The sequence below is a fragment of the Chrysemys picta genome, chromosome 20, assembly GCF_011386835.1.
Source record: "Chrysemys picta bellii isolate R12L10 chromosome 20, ASM1138683v2, whole genome shotgun sequence".
Lineage (NCBI taxonomy): Eukaryota > Metazoa > Chordata > Testudines > Emydidae > Chrysemys > Chrysemys picta.
In genome coordinates, this window is record NC_088810.1 from 9,282,402 (window position 1) to 9,300,164 (window position 17,763).

At 52.5% G+C, this 17,763-nt stretch overlaps 2 protein-coding genes across 6 annotated transcripts; one reads left to right on the forward strand and one right to left on the reverse strand.

Moving 5' to 3' along the window:
* Positions 1-737: 737 nt before the first annotated feature.
* Positions 738-5,388, reverse strand: LOC122172604 (CD276 antigen-like). Of its 5 annotated transcripts, XM_065574561.1 has the most exons (5): positions 5,252-5,364; positions 5,051-5,122; positions 4,849-4,858; positions 3,621-4,025; positions 738-3,081 (listed from the first exon to the last, which is right to left on the reverse strand). In XM_065574561.1, exons 2-5 carry the CDS (start codon positions 5,096-5,098, stop codon positions 2,987-2,989), a joined length of 558 nt encoding a protein of 185 aa, XP_065430633.1. In that variant the 5' UTR covers positions 5,099-5,122; positions 5,252-5,364; the 3' UTR covers positions 738-2,986. The 5 variants fall into 5 exon arrangements, 3 of the variants coding, with proteins under 3 accessions (XP_065430633.1, XP_065430632.1, XP_065430631.1); XM_065574560.1 differs by lacking the exon at positions 4,849-4,858 and having other exon boundaries at positions 738-3,051; positions 4,978-5,122; positions 5,252-5,370; XM_065574559.1 differs by lacking the exon at positions 4,849-4,858 and having other exon boundaries at positions 4,978-5,122; positions 5,252-5,366.
* Positions 5,389-10,807: 5,419 nt separating this feature from the next.
* LOC101953079 (cytochrome c oxidase subunit 6B1) lies at positions 10,808-16,936 on the forward strand. Its single transcript, XM_005281338.4, has 4 exons — positions 10,808-10,962; positions 11,796-11,911; positions 15,623-15,723; positions 16,679-16,936. Exons 2-4 carry the CDS (start codon positions 11,806-11,808, stop codon positions 16,730-16,732), a joined length of 261 nt encoding a protein of 86 aa, XP_005281395.1. The 5' UTR covers positions 10,808-10,962; positions 11,796-11,805; the 3' UTR covers positions 16,733-16,936.
* Positions 16,937-17,763: the final 827 nt, after the last annotated feature.

Genomic DNA, 17,763 nt, shown 5'->3' on the forward strand with positions numbered 1-17,763 from the left:
CTTTTTAGCGCAGCGAAGAGGCGACTTGATTCTGGTCTATCAGTATCGCCCTGGGAAGGAGATTTCTGAGAGCGGAAACACACTGGTCTGACCTAGAGCACGGTAGGGGCTGTGCCAGGAGACCCGGCTGGCTGGGCCCATGGGTCTGATCCAATGCAGCAGGGAGGGGCTTGGGGGCGGAATGAAAATAACCCAGAATTCCCCGTACGACAGAGCGGGCTCAGCTCCACAACCCCCTCCCCAGCTGCTGAGGGCGCAGAAGAGAGTAGGACCCGAGTACCTGCCGTGATGCCCAGAATGGGCCTGAGGTGCCGTTAGGAACCGGAGTGAGCAAGTGGGGAGCACCTTCCTGTCCCATCCCTTCTGCCCTGTCCCATCCCCCTCCTGCCTCGACACCCCAACTTCCTCCTGTCTCTCCCCACTCCCCGTGGGATGGACAGTGCGCTACAATCTCATGGTCTATACAGGAAGAAACAATCACCCCCCACAAAACCCAAACAATGAACTGGAACCCCCAGAAAAAAAAAAAACAGCCGAAATCCTGACTGGTTTCTCACCTTCTCTGTGGCTGTGAGCGGGGGGGAAACTATAATTGTGAACGCAGATTAAGATATTTACCACAACCGGCTACAGAACACATACACGACGGCCTGGGTTGGCTAATATACATTTATATGCTAGCCAGCCCGTATCGTATTAATAGTGGGCCTTAGCCGCACCGTTTCTATATGCTAGTAAGCATTAAGCACCACTAGCATGAAGCTCAAATACTGTAACCGTGCTGTAGGCTAGGCTGGCCTGGACCAGAACCCTGTTCCCTTATGCCAAGTATCCCAGAACTCCGTGCGTTTGCTGAAATAGGGATTTGGCAGAAGCCAATAGGAAACGTATCAAAGGCAAGATAGGGTCGTTCCATGGCCTAGTACAGGCTGGGAAGGAGCTTCACGGCACAGGCCCTGGAAGGCTGGTCCCAACCCGGAGTTAAGGGAGGAACAGAACAGGTTAGAGAACTGGGACAAACCGAGGGGCTGGGTTCCAGTGACGTGGGAAGAAATTTGGAACTTGTAAAATCGTATCACCAGACCCGCTGAAACGTGTAACTAGGGGAGCAAATCTTCTGCATAGGGCGCCTGTAACGTGATTGCACAGGACGGCTTTTCGGCGACTGGTATAGTTTAGAACCTCTCTCCTGTAGCATATTAATAAACCCGACTGACACTGGTTATTTGGTCTCTTGGGCATATTTCATAACGAAATAACGAACCAAAGATTGGTCAAGCAACTGACTACACCTGTGGTTTTCAACCTGTGGTCCATGGACCCCTGGGGAGCCACAGACTATGTCTAAGATTTCCAAAGGGCTCCCCTCCTCCATTTGAAATTTTTAGGGGTCTGCCAATGAAAAACTGTTGAAAACCACCAGGCTCTACGATTTCATCTGCTGCTCTTGCAGGGGATAAAGTGCACATTACACACAGTTTGCAAAGTAGTGTTAGATTGTGTCACGCTGCAATTCATAGAGTCTAAGGCAGAAGGGACCATTGCAAGTGGCAACTCCACGCCTTCTCAAACTATGGGGCAGGCCTCTCAACAGAGGTGCACAAATGTGTCAAGGGAGATGTGAGCTAGGTGCTTTTTTTCTTTTTAAGAGCTCTGCGGTGGCTGGGGTTCATGCAGAAGGGCCGTGCACACCCCAGAGATGGAGATAAAGGGGACAGCCAGAGCCCCATGATTCCCACAGTACAACATGGAACTGATAGGGGGGCACAGCGGTCTAACTCTCCAGCCTGTGCTGTCTCTCACGCCATCAGCATGAATGATCCCTGAGCCACTCATGAAGCTTACGGAGAGAGACACCAGACAACCCTCCCAGCCTTGCACCCCTGCACTATACCATCTTACACGGCCCAAACGTCTCTTGGACAGCACAAACTCGTTAAGTAGTTCACCACTTTAACAAAGGAAAGTGGACATGCCCCAACCTTTGTAAACTGAGCTGAGATTCCTCGAGCTCTTCAACCAAGACAGATTTATTAACAGAGAGAGATGTTAAGAGATTATAAGTAGCAGGCACGGAGATCAGAGATAGTTATGTAGAAAAAAAAATTAACAGTCTAAATTCTACAGATTAAGCACGATTTGAAACAAGCAGCCTGTCTGTCTCTCATAGATGTTACAGGCAGCTCACACTTCTCAATCCACAGGCTGGATTCTTTTCCCAGCTTGGGACCAATCTCCCTCATTCAAAGTCTTTGACTTCCAGAGGGTCTTCCAGGAGTTGTGATGGGGGAGGAGAGAGGCCAAGTGATGATGTCACTGTCTCTCTTTTATACTTTCTTCCTGGGGCTAGAAAGATCCTTGTTGTGACGTGGGGTCAGGCAGTGCCCACTGTGTAGGGGCCCCCTCTGAGGAGTCTGTGGGAGAGTGGATTCTTCTTGATAGGCCATCAACGCCTGTCTGGCCAACGAGGGTTGCCCCTTTGTGGTTACTGAAAGGCCAGCTGTTGGCATCTTCCAACCTCAACATATTTCAGTCACACACACAGCAAAACTTCATAACTTCACATACAATACTAGCACATACAATTCAACTGGATATTAATGCTCAACGGATCAAGACTTTTAAAATGATACCTCATATGAAATACTTTGTACAAAACACATCATAACCATATCAGAGTGGTGAATACGGAGGCTAATTTTGCACCACGACAATAAATGTAATGCTAAGTGGTGTTTGTAGCTGCTCTGTACAAAGAAAATCTTCATTGCCTGGGAAGTCCGACAAGCAGCCCCGGGCCCGTCGCCAGGAGGCGTCGCCAGGAGGCTGGGCCCGTCATGTCCAGCATGGATGTGTAGCATTTATAGTCTGCGCCCACAGGAGTGTCACAGTGCAGCACTTGGTACCAGGATCTGGCTTCATGCACAGCAGTTTCTTTGGCGGGACCAGTGCCCAGGTGTCTGCAGAGGGCGTTTCAGTGATGTCATCAGAGAACAGGTACGATCAGCACCAGGCAGAGACTCAGCAAAGGGACCCAGCAGACGCCCAGTCCTGCAGCAAGAAGGGAAAGCCGGCAGGAGCCTGGGAATGAATTTCAGCAGGGGAAGTCAATTATTTTTGTCAACGTCCAAATTTCTTGGTGAAGGTACAGTCAAGGTCCTGACTCCAGAGAAATATTTTTTCACACAACTATAATAATGATGAGTAAATAAAAAGATTTTGCTGTCCATTTAACAGCGTCTGGTGGTCTGGATTTGTCCCGCAATCCGCCTATTGACTACCCCTGAATTACAGAGACACTGCCCTCAGGCTGGTTGGTATCAGGGTACGATAGAGCAGTTCACACCTCTGCCACCAGGTGGCAGCAAACGTGCATCCATACTGGGCCTTATCTACATAGACTGTCTAGGGCCAGCCTAGGCTAGATCATATGAGAATCCCAGCACCTAGTGACCCAGGGCAGCTGGTGGTGGGGCTCAGTGAAGAAGAAAGTGACTGACTGTCCCAGCCTGGAGCTGTCCCCATGGCTCTGCCAGCACCCCCCAATCCTGATCTGTAGCCCCCTCTATCCCAACCCTGGGCTCCCCACCCTACCCCCACTGGTACACCATAATACTCACCTGCAGCATTTCCTGCAATCCCGGTCTGCTTGGCCAGGATGTGGCTGGTCTGAGTCACTGTAAGTTGTCTAGTCTCCAAATTCCCACCCAGCTCAGAATGAACATGGCAGTGATAGATGCCCTCATCCTGCATGCGGACGCCCCTCAGCATCAGGGACGCGTTCCCCTGGGCCAGTCCCTCTGGATCTAGGTGGGTCCAGTTCCTATAAGTCTCATCCTGTCTTGCCAGTTGGTCCTTCCCATAATAGTGACTATGAACCACCAGGGCCTCTGCCCCCACCTGCTCCTTCTGCCCGGTGAGGGTCAGGTGCTGGAGGTTCATCCCGGGCTGGGATGGGAAGAGGCAGCTCAGGGTGACGTCCCCCCCAAACTGAGCAGTGACAGGTGACTTGGCTGCAATGAGCCCTGAAAGGGAAACAGAGTCAGGGGTACCGATGTCAGGCAGAACCTACCCCCCCGCCCCACCCTCATGACCCCACAAATCTCAGCTGCAGTTATACACAAGCATCACAATTTAGTTTACAGATGGAAGAATGGAGGCACAAAGGCAGCGAACTGACTGACTCAAAAGTCACCCAGACAATCAGTGGCAAAGGCAGGAAGAGAACCCAGGAGTCCTGGGTCCCACCCCCCTCTCTAACTACTAGACCCCATCCCCCTCCAGGGATACAACCCAGGAGTCCTGACCCCCAGACTCCCCTGCTTCCACCCAGTGGCTCCCAGCCTTGTCTCTGCCCAGGCCCTGCTCGGCTCCAGGGGCCGTGTCTGTGGGGCAGAGGCGGTGACTCAGCTCACACAGGAGGGGAGCGGGGAGAGAGGGAGATTGCGCTCTGATTGGCTGCTCCGCCCCTGATATAGGCGGGGCAGTGAGGCAGATGGCCAATCAGAAGGCAGCTTTCCCCAGCCTGTGTTTTTTCAAACATATGGCCGCGCACATGTTGTTGTTGTTGTGCGGGGGAGGGGCGGGGCTGCCGGGGCTCCTCCTGCTCCCCCCCCCCGCGCGTCTCCCCGGCCGGGCCGCGGCTCCAGGCGGGATTTACCCCCCGCCCCGGGGGGAGCTCGGTGCGGCTCCCGCTCCCCGGCCCCTCCCGCCCCGGCTCGGCGCACCCGGGTGGGAACCCCACAGGGGGCGGGGCAGGGACCCCCGCGGGGGCGGTACTCACCCCACAGCGCCCCCCACGCGGCCAGCAGGGGGCGGGGCTGGGACCCCCGCGGGGGCGGTTCTCACCCCACAGCGCCCCCCACGCGGCCAGCAGGGGGCGGGGCTGGGACCCCCGCAGGGGCGGTTCTCACCGCACAGCGCCCCCACGCGGCCAGCAGGGGGCGGGGCAGGGACCCCCGCGGGGGCGGTTCTCACCCCACAGCGCCCCCACGCGGCCAGCAGGGGGCGGGGCAGGGACCCCCGCGGGGGCGGTTCTCACCCCACAGCGCCCCCACGCGGCCAGCAGGGGCAGGGGGCGGCCGGAGCCCGGGACCATCGCGCTGCAGCGGGGCGAGAGCAGGTGGAAGAGACGGGGGGGGGCGTTAGCAGGGGCCGGGCCCAGCGGCTGCCACCGGGGGGCTGGGCTCTGCCACTGCCCCATCGTATCCCCCCCCCCATTGCCGGTCCCCTGCCCGCGCCCCACACGCACCTGCCGGTCTCCGAGAGAGTGTCGGTGCCGGAGCCTGGGATCGGGGGGGTTGAATCTGCCGCGTAAAAGCCTATTGCACAATCTCCTCCCCGAGCCCCGCCCCTGCCTCCCTTTTTCCTGGTAATTTGGTTGGGGCCCCACCCCTCATGCTCGCCCCATCCCCACAGCCGGCCCCTGCAGCACTGATGGGAGCCGCTTGGGGCCCAGGACCGGCTCTACCGTTTTTGCTGCCCCTTAGCATGTGCCGCCCCAGGCACGTGCTTCCTCCGCTGGTGCCTGGAGCCGGCCCTGGTCCCCCTTGTCCACATGTCTGTTGATCCCCTCCAAGAATTGCAATGGATTGGTGAGGCATGATTTCCCTTTAGAAAAGACATCTCGACTCTTCCCCAACAAATGGTTTTCATCTTTGTGTCTGATAATTCTGTTCTTTACTATAGTTTCAACCAATGAGGTGACATGTACCCAGTCACTATGGGGATAGTTGTACTAACAGTACTTCTGTTAGTCTCAAAGGTGCCACAGGACCCTCTGTTGCTTTTTACATTATTATGATGTTTTTTATTTTTATAGCCTCTCTAATCTCCCTGAACATTTCACAGTCACTATCACCATCTTTCCCATATAGTGCCACTCCTCCACCAGCATGACCTGCTCTGTCATTTCTATAGATCTTGTACCCTAGTATTACCGTTTCCTATTGATTATCATCATTCCAACAAGTTTATCTGATGTCTATTATATCAATATCCTCATTGAATACCAGGCACTCAAATTCACCCATCTTAGTACTTAGACCTCTAGCATTTGTATTTAAGCACTTATAAAATTTGTCCCTTTTTAGCTGTCTGCTATTACGTGATATAATTGAAGGAGACTCTTTTTCATTTCACTGTTTCTCATCAGGTCCTGCCTGTACATTATCATCTTCCATCCTCTCCTCCTTACTAGGACATAGAGAATCCCTGTTAATAGTGCCTCTCCTAACGGATGTATCTGTCCGAACCCTGTGCTCCTCAGCCCCTGTTGGCTTCCCCCAGCTCTGAGGCTGTGTCTACACTGTGCACCTTATACCGACGCAGCTGTGCCACTCTAACCATGCCATTGTAAGGTGCGCTGCGTGGCCACTCTTATCGCTGGGAGAGAGCTCCCCCGGCAACAAAAAAAACCCAGCTCCAACGAGGGGCAGTAGCTTTGTCACCGGCAGCGCGGCTCCTGCCAACAAAGCGCTGTCCACACCGCCGTTTTCATGACGCAAACTTTTGTCGTTCAGGGAGTGTTTTTTCTCACCCCGAGCGACAAAATTGTTAGCGACAAAAGTGCCAGTGTAGACACAGCCTACGTTTAAAAACTCCTCCGCAGCCTATTTCATTTTACATGCCAGCAATCTGGTTCTGGTTTGGTTTCTTCCTTCCTTCCTGTATAGAATCCCAAACCAATCAAGATTAGCTCTTTTTCAAGCAGATCTGCTCTGGGAAATAGTTCAGGGCAGGTCTCTGGCCTATGTGACAGGGGAGGTCAGACTGGATGAGCACAATGGTCCCTTCTGGACTTGGAATCTATTATAATAACATCTGGAGCAGAGCAGAGACACATTCAGGTGTGAAATGCAGCGGCGGGGTGGGGGTGGGGGGGGGAGCTGGGTCCTACCTGATCTCGGTTTGGACAAAGGAGCTCCGCCCTCAGACCAGGCATCCTGTGTGACATCACACCCCGGCTCGCTGTCTGGGGGAGAGTCTCTGGAGCAGGGAATCGGCCCAGGAGTAGGTACAAGAAAACCCAGCAGCTCTGAGGAGGGGTTGCAAAGTTTATGCTCCTTCCCTGAGACTGGGAGAGAAGGAAGGAAATAGGGAGATGGCAGGGGAGCGGGGAGGATACCAGGGCTGGGGGGCTCTGGAGCTGGAAAAGTCAAGGGGAAAATTGGCTCAGGAATGGGTAATAATGTAGCCCCCCGCACCCCCCTTCCCCCGTGGCAGCTCCTCCCCTGCTACGCTCTGTCCTTTATCAGATGTCCGCTAATTCAAAACCCCCTCCCCCAATATTGATCTGGCAGAGGAAATGTTCCTGTTTCTCTCTGATGACTCCTCCAACTTTTCATTCACTGCCTGGATTTACTGAGCCAGATCCCAGCTGCTCCCCAGGAGCCCTGGGGCCTGGGCCGAAGAGGGGTCTCAGCACTGCCGACGTTCCCCAGTCAATCGCCAGGCGCGGGATGCTGGAGGGCGATTTGTAGTTTTCCTGGAATGTCTCTAGTCCCGGCCTCAGTCACGGGATTTTCCCCTCACTCCATGGCTACTGCATCCGGCGCCCTCAGTGGGGCTGAGGCAAGGCTGGCCTCAGGGGAAACAGCTGCCAAGCTAGGGTTAGGGGGCTTGACAGGAGGCAGGGAGGAGCTGGAGGTGGGGGGACCTGAGAGCAGGAGAGAGCTGGAGAGGGACAGGGACAAGATTGAAGGGGAATGGGGGTGCAGGGGATTGTGGGGGGCAGGAGGCAGACTGTGGTGGGCAGGGGATTTTGGGGTACAGGAGGCAGACAGAGGGGTGCAGGGGACTGTGGGGGGCAGGAGGGAGACTGGGGTAGGCAGGGGATTGTGGGGGGACAGGAGGCAGACAGAGGAGTGTAGGGAGGCTGGGGGTATTAAGTAATAAGGGGGAGTGGAGAGCGATAGGACAGCAGCTCCCCCCACCCCAGGCTTAACCGAAGGACGTGACGTCCCCCCAAGCTGCTCCCAGAAATCCCGCATGTCTGTGTGCTCGGTTCCAGCTGGCTGCAGCATCCCCGACATTCATACATGGGGTGCCGGCAACCTCCCCCCGTGGATCCAAGGGCAGATTTCATCATCATTCATTTATTATGCTTTATAATGGCGAGATTCCCGGGACCTGCCTCCTGGGTTTCAGAGGCGCAGGATCGGCTGCGGAGGGTGACAGGAGTTCGCAGGATTTGGGCGAGAACCAGGAACTTATTGTGCATAATGTGCAGATATTGATGCTGCTGATTTCTTTCTGCTGGGGTGGAGTCAGACCAATTTTCTTTAAAAGAAATGTAGTTTTAAGTCTTTTGTATTTTTATACTAAATCTATTCTGTGTTCTTTAAAAGAAACAAAGAGAAATGTATTTAGTAAAGCCAGGGTGGTCTTGCTTCTTTAGGCACAGTTCAATGTGACCTGTTTGGGTTAAGCTAAACAGGGTCAAGACACTCTTATTCTAGGCTTGTCTACACTGAGAAGTTAATTCGGATTAAGGTAGGGTGTGAATTTAAAGCGCAGCAGCTATTCCTGATTAACTCCCTAGGTGGACGCCCTTATTCCGGTATGAGGGTCCCCATGCGAAGCTGTCTAGGAATAGTTCCAGGCATAGACAAGCCATAATTGTGAAATCTCCAGGGGAAGGAATGTGTTTCTCATTGTGTGTTTGTCAGCACCCAGTGCAGAGCCCTGGTCTATGAGCAGCTTGGCAGAATTCAACTTTTCTTTTTTGATAATTTCAACAGCGAATATCAACGTTTGTTTTTAAGCATTTTTTTCCAATTTCTAGCTATTGAAATTTTCTCCATTGTGGGAAGCTATCGGGGGAGGTCAGACCATAGTTAATGACAGTAGATGTTGAGATTCAAAAAGTTTATAACCCTTAAAACACAAATGGTCAACATCACATGTCACAAGGTACAAAGAAAACATCCTTAGATCAAACTAAGAAGTTGTCAGGCAGCATTTTGCTTACTTTGCCAAGCTGTAAACTTCGAATATCAGGGATGGACATTTTTTTTCTTGTGATTTGCGAGTGTAGGTAAAATCGACGTTTAATGAAAAAAATCGAACCCTTCCCAGCCCAGCGAGGACCAGGGCCCCAGGAGCTACCCCAACACAAATAAAGGAATGTCACAGTGGAGAGAGGTGTTTTGCATTTAATGACATTTCCACGACCAAAAAAGCATCCTACCCACGTATAGCTCCCTAAAAGTCAACGAAGGAGAGCAGACGGAGACCCCCTGAGGTTATTAGTGACCGCACTATGTTGATCTATGAACCTGGGGGCAAAGGTACCTTGGGTGGGAATATAGTAACCCTGGGAGTTGGGGGGAGGGACAACACACACTCGCTCCCCAGTGATCGGTACCAACACTGTCCCCTAACGAGACAGGCAGATGGACACACAGCAGCGATGGCAGGGTGTTGATGGAGAAGGGGGGGGGAGTGCAGTCACAGGGAGCCCAAGTTAGGACTGTGGCCAGCACGTGCCCAGGGCATCTCTGGTTTTAACCTCCAAGCTGCGAGCAACCTACATTCCCGCATCACATTTCTGGGCCAATGAACTGCAGTGGCTCCCAGCATCGCCCCCACGCTGCTCATGCCTAAGGCTAAGATTTTGTCAGGGATATTTTTAGTAAAAGTCACAGACAGGTCACAGGCAATAAAGAAAAATTCAAGGAAGCCCGTGACCTGTTCCTGACTTTTACTAAAAATATCCCTGACAAAATGCGGAGCCCCACTGTGGGGTCCCCACATTGCCTGCAGAAGTTGGGCAGTTGCTGGGGCATGTGGGGGCTCAGAGTTCCAGGGTCCCTCCTCAGAGTTAAAATTTAACAGCCGCTCCCTAGGCGCCAGGGTGACCACCTTTGTTGGCTGGAACTAAGGGAAAACCACACGAAGAATAAGGGAGAATGCTTTATTTTAAGGGACATTTAAGGAAAACCATTTTTGTTTGCAGATATTTTTTTTCCAGTGTGCGTTTCCACGGCTCTCACCTATACAGTGCAATGCCAGCAGCTGGGAATGGGCAACAGGGGATGGATCACTTGATGGTTACTCTGTTCTGTTCATTCCCTCTGAAGCACCTGGCACTGGCCACTGTCGGAAGACAGGATACTGGGCTAGAACATTTGATCTGACCCAGTATGGCCGTTCTTATGTTCTTATGAGCTTCAATGTAATGTTAAAATAATTAAGGGATGGCCCTTAAAATAAGGGACGGGTGGTCACCCTAAGAGCGGCACCATCCCACTGACAACCCCCCTTTGCACAGCCCCATTAGTGCCCCCTTGAACAAGCTGCCCTGGGCCACCACCTAGCCGCCCCACGGCTCACACCTAAAGCTGGCCTGGTGCAGCTGCAAGGAGCTCGGGGCCGGCTGCTTCTGACTGGCAAAGGCCCTGGGTATTTGATGCATGTTAAGGAGCCTGGCAACTGGCCTGGTTCTTCTACAGAGCCACTTGGGGCAACGTTTCAGGTTGAGCTGGTGACTGCAACACTCCCCAGCAGCCTCTCTCACTGCACGCGGGGTGGGATCAGCTGGGAGCTGAGCAGCGGGAGCTGAATCTAGAGTGGCTTCTCCATGGGCCCGATTATTATGAGTATTATGGTAACCGTGTCTCTTTGGCGTGCCCGTTTATTCTGTGTATTGTGGTAAGTGTCTGCACGGTGTGCCCGTGTATTATGTGTATTATGGTAACAGCGGGAGGTCGCAGCGCCGATGGGACCACCCCTGTCGATGCTCCCCGCCCTCTTCCGGTGCCGCTCTAGCCCTCCCCTCTCGATGTTCTCACGGCGACGCTCTAGCCGCGCCCTGCCCCGCTCTCTTAGCCTCGGCGTCGCGTCCCCTCCATGATAAACCGTCACTTCCGGCGCCTCTCTAGCCCCATCCGTCTCTGTGGTTCCGCTCTCAGACTGTCGGTCTCAGGGTGAAAGTCACTTTCAGGAAGAGGCGCCGCGCGGGTGAGGCCGGGACCGCGGGGGGGATGAAGCCGGGAGTGGGGATCCCCCTCCGCCCTGGCACCGGCTGTCCCTGGGGACCCCCCGCCCCGAGGACTCGAACCCGGGCCCCTCGCGCGGCCAACCCCCCTCCCGGGACTCGGCTCAGCCCTGCCCGGGATCCGCGGCCTTGCGCCGGCGCCGCGGGGGGAACCCGCCGGAGTGCGGGGGGGGGGGCGGTTCGCGCCGGGGTTTAACCCCTCCCCCCCCCGAAACCGGCGTGGGCGGGGCGGGGGGGGTTCATCCCCAAGGGGCGGATGGGGTGAGATCGGGGCTCTGGCTCTTGCGGAATGTGACCAGGGCGGTGGGAAGCCCCAGAGCTCACCCCGGTTTCCCCTCAGTGGGGGAAGGCTGCAAAGGTTTTCTTTCCTTGGAGCTGGCCCTGTGAGTCTGGATTCATTGACGTGGGGGTGTTGCAAACCGGTCGCATTGGTAGCTCGAAGGGGGCTTCACTTGCTACATTCCTGTCCGTGGGAGGCAGCTGCAAGTCTAAATATGGGGGACCAGATCCCAGAGCAAAGGGGTGTGAAGCCCGTGCTCAGAGCGCTGTGACGGTTCATGGGGAGCCCCCACTGCTCAAAGCGCAGAGGCCTTGCTGGGATTAAATTGTTAGCTCCTTGAGGTAGAGGCTGACTCTGTGTCTATGCAGCGCCTGGCATGACAAGACCCCGATCTCAGCCGGGAGAGGGTCTGGCTCTCGCTCTGTGTCTGTGCAGTGACCAGCACAATAGAGCCCTGTTTGGGATCTTTAGCCGCTGCCACAATACAAATGACATGATTATTTCCCCCCTCCATAGAACAAGAAAAATGGCTGACAGCATCCAGGCCAAGCTAGACAACTACAAAACCGCCCCCTTCGACAGCAGGTTCCCGAATCAGAACCAGACTCGCAACTGCTGGCAGAACTACCTCGGTGAGATGGGCTGTTAGCAACCAAAGGATCTGAACTCTGATGCAGCTCGTTCACTTTGGCTGGTGACACAGGCCTAGGCAATTTCGCTTCTTGTCTATTGTTTAGATTGCCCACAGTCCATAAATTGATAGTTAAAAATATCCAGGTAATGATGAAACACATTTGCTTTCCCCTCCTGTAACTAACTCTTAAATTTATGCACCGCTAAGGGTAGCATCTAACGGCCTCGATCCATGGGGGTCCCAGTGTGCTGGGTGCTCGGTACACATGCCATGAAAAGACAGTCCTTGTCTTGAAGAGTTTATAACCTGAAGCCCTGATCCGCAAAGACTTAAGGACCTGCATAACTTTGCACATGATTAGAGCCTTGCACGGATACAAAATATGTATCCGCATCTAATCCACAAACATGGTCCGTGGATATAAAGTGGATATCCACAGATTTGCAAGATGCTACACATGGTGTGTAGACCCTTTGAAGTCCCCTGGGTGAGATGAACAGATTTAAAGGCCAGAAGGCCCATTAAATCATCTAGTCTGACCTCCGTATAATCCAGGCCAGAGAATTTGACCTAAACACCCCTGTTTTGAGCCCACTACCAATTTGCTTCGCTTTCCATTAAGTGCATGTCAACGGCCTCCAGATATAGTTAATGCAGAGATTAAGGCAGCTGGTGCTGCCTCATGCCCTCCAGAATTTAGGGAGGGGCTAAACTTAACCCTCTGAAAACCAGGAAATAGAAAGCTTTGGTACATCCCAAGCTTGAGGTACCAGTGAGACGATCGATTTGTTAGATGTTGTACAGCGCACAGTACAGAAGTCCTGCCACAAAGATCAATCTAAAGGCGATGGGGGAAGTTTGTTTATTAATCTAATGTAACAAGCCCTCGCTAGATGCTATGATGGAGTTGCCTGAACTCGAGGACGGTGCCTTCTAGTCCTAAGCAATCCGTCCTGAATTGCTGCTTCATAATGGCCAATTCAGTTGGCCCAAACAGGCTTCCCTGAATCCTGAACCTCATTTTTCCCAGGCTTTTGAGTTACTCTGTGTCTCAGCCTGTTACTCCTGCGAGTAGCTCAACACGATGCGTCTGAGTAAAACTGCAGCAGCTTTCGTTCAAACATCATCTGTAAAAGATGGAGAACTGGAATTATGCTGCTGTATGAAGGACAGAGAGAATCTTCAAAGATTCCCCCCCTGCTTATGGTGTCTGTGTTTGTTTAACCATATCCCTGATGTGTCTGGCTTCCAGCACTGCAAGGAGAGATCTAGCTCTGGGTTTTTTTAGCTTTCATTTAATAAGGCCTAAACAATATTCAGCTTAAAAATATCTCCTCTTCAAGGCTTTGGTAGCATATTGTCTCTTGGTAACGAGAGAGAGAGAGGATGGCCAAGTGATTAGGGCACTGCTAGCCTGGAACTGCAGAGACCTGGGATTAAATTCCCTGCTTTGCTCCATGTGTGATGTCAGATAAACTGTTTAGCCTTACTGTACCTCACTTTCCCCATCTGTACAATGGAGTAATAGCACTGCCCTGCTTCACAGGAGTGTGGTGAGGCTAAATCCATTAAAGCAGAGCCGGTTTTCCATCCAGTGGGAAATTCTGAACATTTTGGTACCAAATCAGAACAAAAAGCTGAACTTTCAAAATTCTCCGTGGAACGAAAATTCCCTCAGAACTTGGTCCAGAACCATCACAGTGTTTTGTTTTGTCTTTTCATATCCTATAAAAAGTTAACATAATGTACAAATTTAAATGATAGTCTCAAAAAACATTTTGACCTTGATGAAAAGACTCATTTTGACTCTCCCCTTGAAAATTCTTGAAATCAACATGTTCCTGCAAAATCTGCGATTCTGGTGAAACTGCATTTTCCAATGGAAAACTGATCTATGGAAAATTTTTCCATATGCTCAGATATGACAGTAATGGGGGCCAGATTAGCACCAAGCTCTTAATCTAAGGTGCGTTAGAGCTGGGGAGATGCAAGCTGTGTCCTTGAGCACGTACAGAATAAGGGCTAGCAGTTGGCTGTCAATTTCCACTGATTTCCAGTGTTCAGCACCTTGAGGAAGCTACACCGATGCTATCAGCCACGGGTGTCTTAATCCCTCAGCCTTTCATTTGGGGAACTCTCTCCTGGGAAGCGTTGACTCAGCAACAGATCTGGGGTCGTGGTGTGCAATTGGCCCAATGTGGGCTCCCAGTGCGACACTGCAGCCAAAAAGGCTAATGCGATCCTGGGATGCGTAAACAGGGGAATCTTGAGTAGGAGCAGGGAGGTTGTTTTTCCCTTTGAATCGGGACTGGTGCGACCACGGCTGGAGTCCTGTGTCCACAGTTCAGGAAGGATGCTGATAAATTGGCAAGATTCAGAGAAGAGCCAAGAGAAAGATTAAAGGGTTAGAAAAGCTGCCTTATAGCGAGAGACTCCAGGAGCTCCATCTGTTTAGCGTCAGGAGAAGGTTAAGGGGTGGTTTGATCCCAGTCTGTAAGTACCTGTGTGGGAGTTGGAGTTGTTATACAGGGTATTCCCATGACACTAATTTAACCATAAATTCCTCTATTAAATCCAAAGGCCAAATGGTATTGATTCAATGACTCTAAACATGCCTAGATAATAAGCAGTTTACTACAGTAACAAAACCTTGATAAGCATTTGACCAAGATACTTACAAACATGCTAAACTCTGCAGGTCTACGCTTAAAATGCTGCAGCTGCAGCGTTTAAGTGAAGACACTCCGCTACTGATGACAGAGAGCTCTCCCATGGGTGTAATTAATCCACCTCCTCGAGCTGTGTCGATGGCCAGTGGGAGAAGCCTTCCCTTTGACATAGCACTGTCTACACGCAGGGGAGTTAAGGTCGGTATAACTCAGTCGCTCAAGGGCGTGGATTTTTCACACCCCGGAGCTATGGAGTTATGCCAAGATAGGTCTGCAGTGTAGACCTGGCCCCGTATTGGTCGCCCCCAACTTGGTCAGGCGAGTATTAGCCGAGAACCCCTTAATACCCTTTAACAAACCTGTGAGGTCATTGCCAATCATCAGACCTTAGCTATGGCTGGATGAAGCAGTTTGTTAAATAGCCAATTATTTATGCCCCTGGTATCCAATTAACCTTGTTTTATTTGTTACTTCAGCTCAAACCTTAAGTAAGATTAAGCCGATATCATGATGGGTCACTGTGCGTCACACAACTACTCCTCTTAGTCCTGATCTCGTTCTTTTTGGTCACGTGCTTTGGGCTGGTTGCTCGTGCTAATATCCAAACTCAATTTAAAACCACAGTTCACCCACATGTAACGTGGGCCTATATTCCTGCAGTGGGGAGTTAATCTTTAATAATGGGCTCTTCAGTCTCGAAGATGAAGGTCTAACACCAGCCAGGGGTTGGAAGTTGAGGCTAAACAATTTCAGATTGGAAATGAGGTGTACATTTTTTGACAGAGTAATAACCACTGGAACAGTTCCCCAACGGTTGTGGTGGATTCGCCATCACTGGCCATTTTAAATCAAGATTGGATGTTTCCTAAAAGATCTGCTCTGGGGAGGAATTCAGGGAAGTTCTATGGCCTGTTTTGTACAGGAGGTCAGATAGATGGTCGCAGTGGTCCCGTCTGGCCTCAGAATCTATGAAACTGCTCCCCCAGAAGCATCAGCTTGGGGGAGTTTTTCTAGCCTTGAAACTTCTCTCTCTCTTGTAGACTTCCATCGCTGCGAGAAAGCCATGACAGCCAAGGGAGCCGACACCACGTGCTGCCAGTGGTACCGCCGTGTGTACACGTCCCTCTGTCCCATCTCTTGGGTAGGTCACTGGGGCTGAAAGGTTCCTGGCTAGAAAGTGGGGTTATCAGGCGTGTGGGGGAGGGCAGAGGGTGCTCAGCACCTGACGGGATTGGGCCTGCATCTGCGTTAATTCCGGCTAGAGATGGATGCAGGAGCCAATTGGTGTAACTGGGAAGCTGCAACGTGAGGGTCTCTCTGATCTAGAGCCCCAGGAGCTGTGTGGGTCCCTGTCATCTTCAGTCACACCAGCCCCTCCACCTGAAAAATTGCCCAGTGACCCAGATCCCATAATCCTTTGCAGGTCCAAAGGCTTGTGGGATACAGGGAGTTCCCTTTGGAGAATCCCCAGCCTGTAGCCCCTTGGCTGGAGCAAAAAGTGCTGCCTTGTTCTCATCTAGGCAATCAATCTACATGTCCTAGCTCTGGCAGATCCCTGTTGGGTGATTCTGATGGAAAATCAGATTCACAACAGAACAATTTTTCATGACGTGTGTCTGCTTCTTGCAGGAAAAATCACAAATTGTCATCAAATCCGAATGCCAGAAAACCAAAATATTTCCATTTGGTTCCTCTGCTGCAATGTTTCATGGGCATTGTAGTTTGTATCTTCCTGGCCCCCTGCTCTCTAGGAACTAGGTTCCCTGGCTGCACTACATTTCCCATGATGCACTGTGGTAAGGGGTGAGGAGACTCTCGTGCAATGCACGTTGGAGTTGTAGTCCAACTAGGATGCTTGACTGATAGAGAATGGGGGCGTGAGGCCCCTGAAGTACAGCTTCCGTGAGGCACTAATCAAAATTCTGGCTTTTCAGCCAAAAAAGGTGCAGAAAAGTCCAGTTTTCTGCCAGCGGGAAGTCAAGAAGCCATTGTCCAGCTAGCCTTAGTCCTGGCCGTCCCCTCCCGCCCCAAGCCGGAGCTCCTTTCTTCTGGTCACGCCGGAATGGGTGATCAGTGGAACTTGTTGTCTCTTTCAGGTCAATGCCTGGGATGAGCGCCTGGCAGAAGGGACCTTTCCCGGCAAGATCTGATTGGCTGGTGTTGGTGCGTCAGCCACTTGTGCCCCCTCGCCCTGGGGCACAGTGGCTCTGCTCAGCCCCTCGGTTCGACGTCTCCGGCCGATCCTTTGATTGTCTTTATCTTCAGTCCTGTCCGCTCGAGAGTTCGGTGTCCTGTGATGGGGCAGAGTCTGGGCCTTGCAAACTCTGATGATAAAAGTAAAGGGATAAAACCTACATCATCTGTCTCTCTCTTTCGTTGGGACCATAATGGGATAGTCTAAGGAGCCCCCTGGCTCTGACCACTAGACCCCACTCCCCTCCCCCAGCTTGGGAGAGAACCCAGGAGTCCTGACTGTGCAATTAGAGGGTGACACTGGCCCATCCTCTGTCACCCTTCTAAACCTGCGTTCCGCGCCGAGCAAACAGCTCCGTTCTCTCTCCTGTCCCCGTGAGGATGAAAGGAAGAGACGTCCTGGCAGGAGGCTGTTTGGCACTTGGGCTGCTTGGGCCTCAGCTTGGCAAGCTTCTTGCAGCGCTTCCTGGTGGCAGCTTGCTGCGGTAGAGAGGCAATGAATGGCAACAGGTGGCACAGCACCGTTAGCCCCCACCCTGAACCAGAGACAGCTGGGCTACTTCTCCACCCTCAACTCGTTCAGACACCGTGATGATCCCGGCCTAGGTCGCTCCACTGGCAAATGCTGATGGCTGGGCGCTAGCCTGTCTGTTCTGCCCCAACCCCTCAAATGTGAATTCCCATCTCCTGCTGTGTTTAACCCCTGCTCTACGCGCTGCTCTCTGCTTGTTTGGCCAAGGGCGCTTTCCCCATTTACAGCAGCGTTCTGGGTTTGTACAGCACCGAGCACAGCCGGGTCTTGTTCTGTGTCCTCAAGGCACTAGGGTGACGCAGCTCTCCCCCCCCCCCCCCCCCCCCCCCCCGAGGAGGCCAATGTAGCTTTCACTAGATTGGTGCTGTCAAAGTGGCACAATAGCTGTGCCCTAGGCCCTCTCTTCTTTCTCCCCTCCACCCCCGGAAAGGACCCCTCAATCCAAGGGGAGGAGCC

Excerpts from the sequence above, each read along its gene's own strand:
- LOC122172604 (XM_065574559.1), bottom strand. The coding sequence starts at position 5,098 with ATGGTCCCGGGCTCCGGCCGCCCCCTGCCCCTGCTGGCCGCGTGGGGG. Across the intron at positions 4,026-4,977 it reads CCGCGTGGGGGCGCTGTGGG|GGCTCATTGCAGCCAAGTCA; the intron begins GTGAGAACCGCC and ends TTTCCCTTTCAG. Across the intron at positions 3,082-3,620 it reads GATTGCAGGAAATGCTGCAG|GCTCCTGCCGGCTTTCCCTT; the intron begins GTGAGTATTATG and ends ATTCATTCCCAG.
- LOC101953079 (XM_005281338.4), top strand. The coding sequence starts at position 11,806 with ATGGCTGACAGCATCCAGGCCAAGCTAGACAACTACAAAACCGCCCCC. Across the intron at positions 11,912-15,622 it reads CTGCTGGCAGAACTACCTCG|ACTTCCATCGCTGCGAGAAA; the intron begins GTGAGATGGGCT and ends TCTCTCTTGTAG. Across the intron at positions 15,724-16,678 it reads CCCTCTGTCCCATCTCTTGG|GTCAATGCCTGGGATGAGCG; the intron begins GTAGGTCACTGG and ends TGTCTCTTTCAG.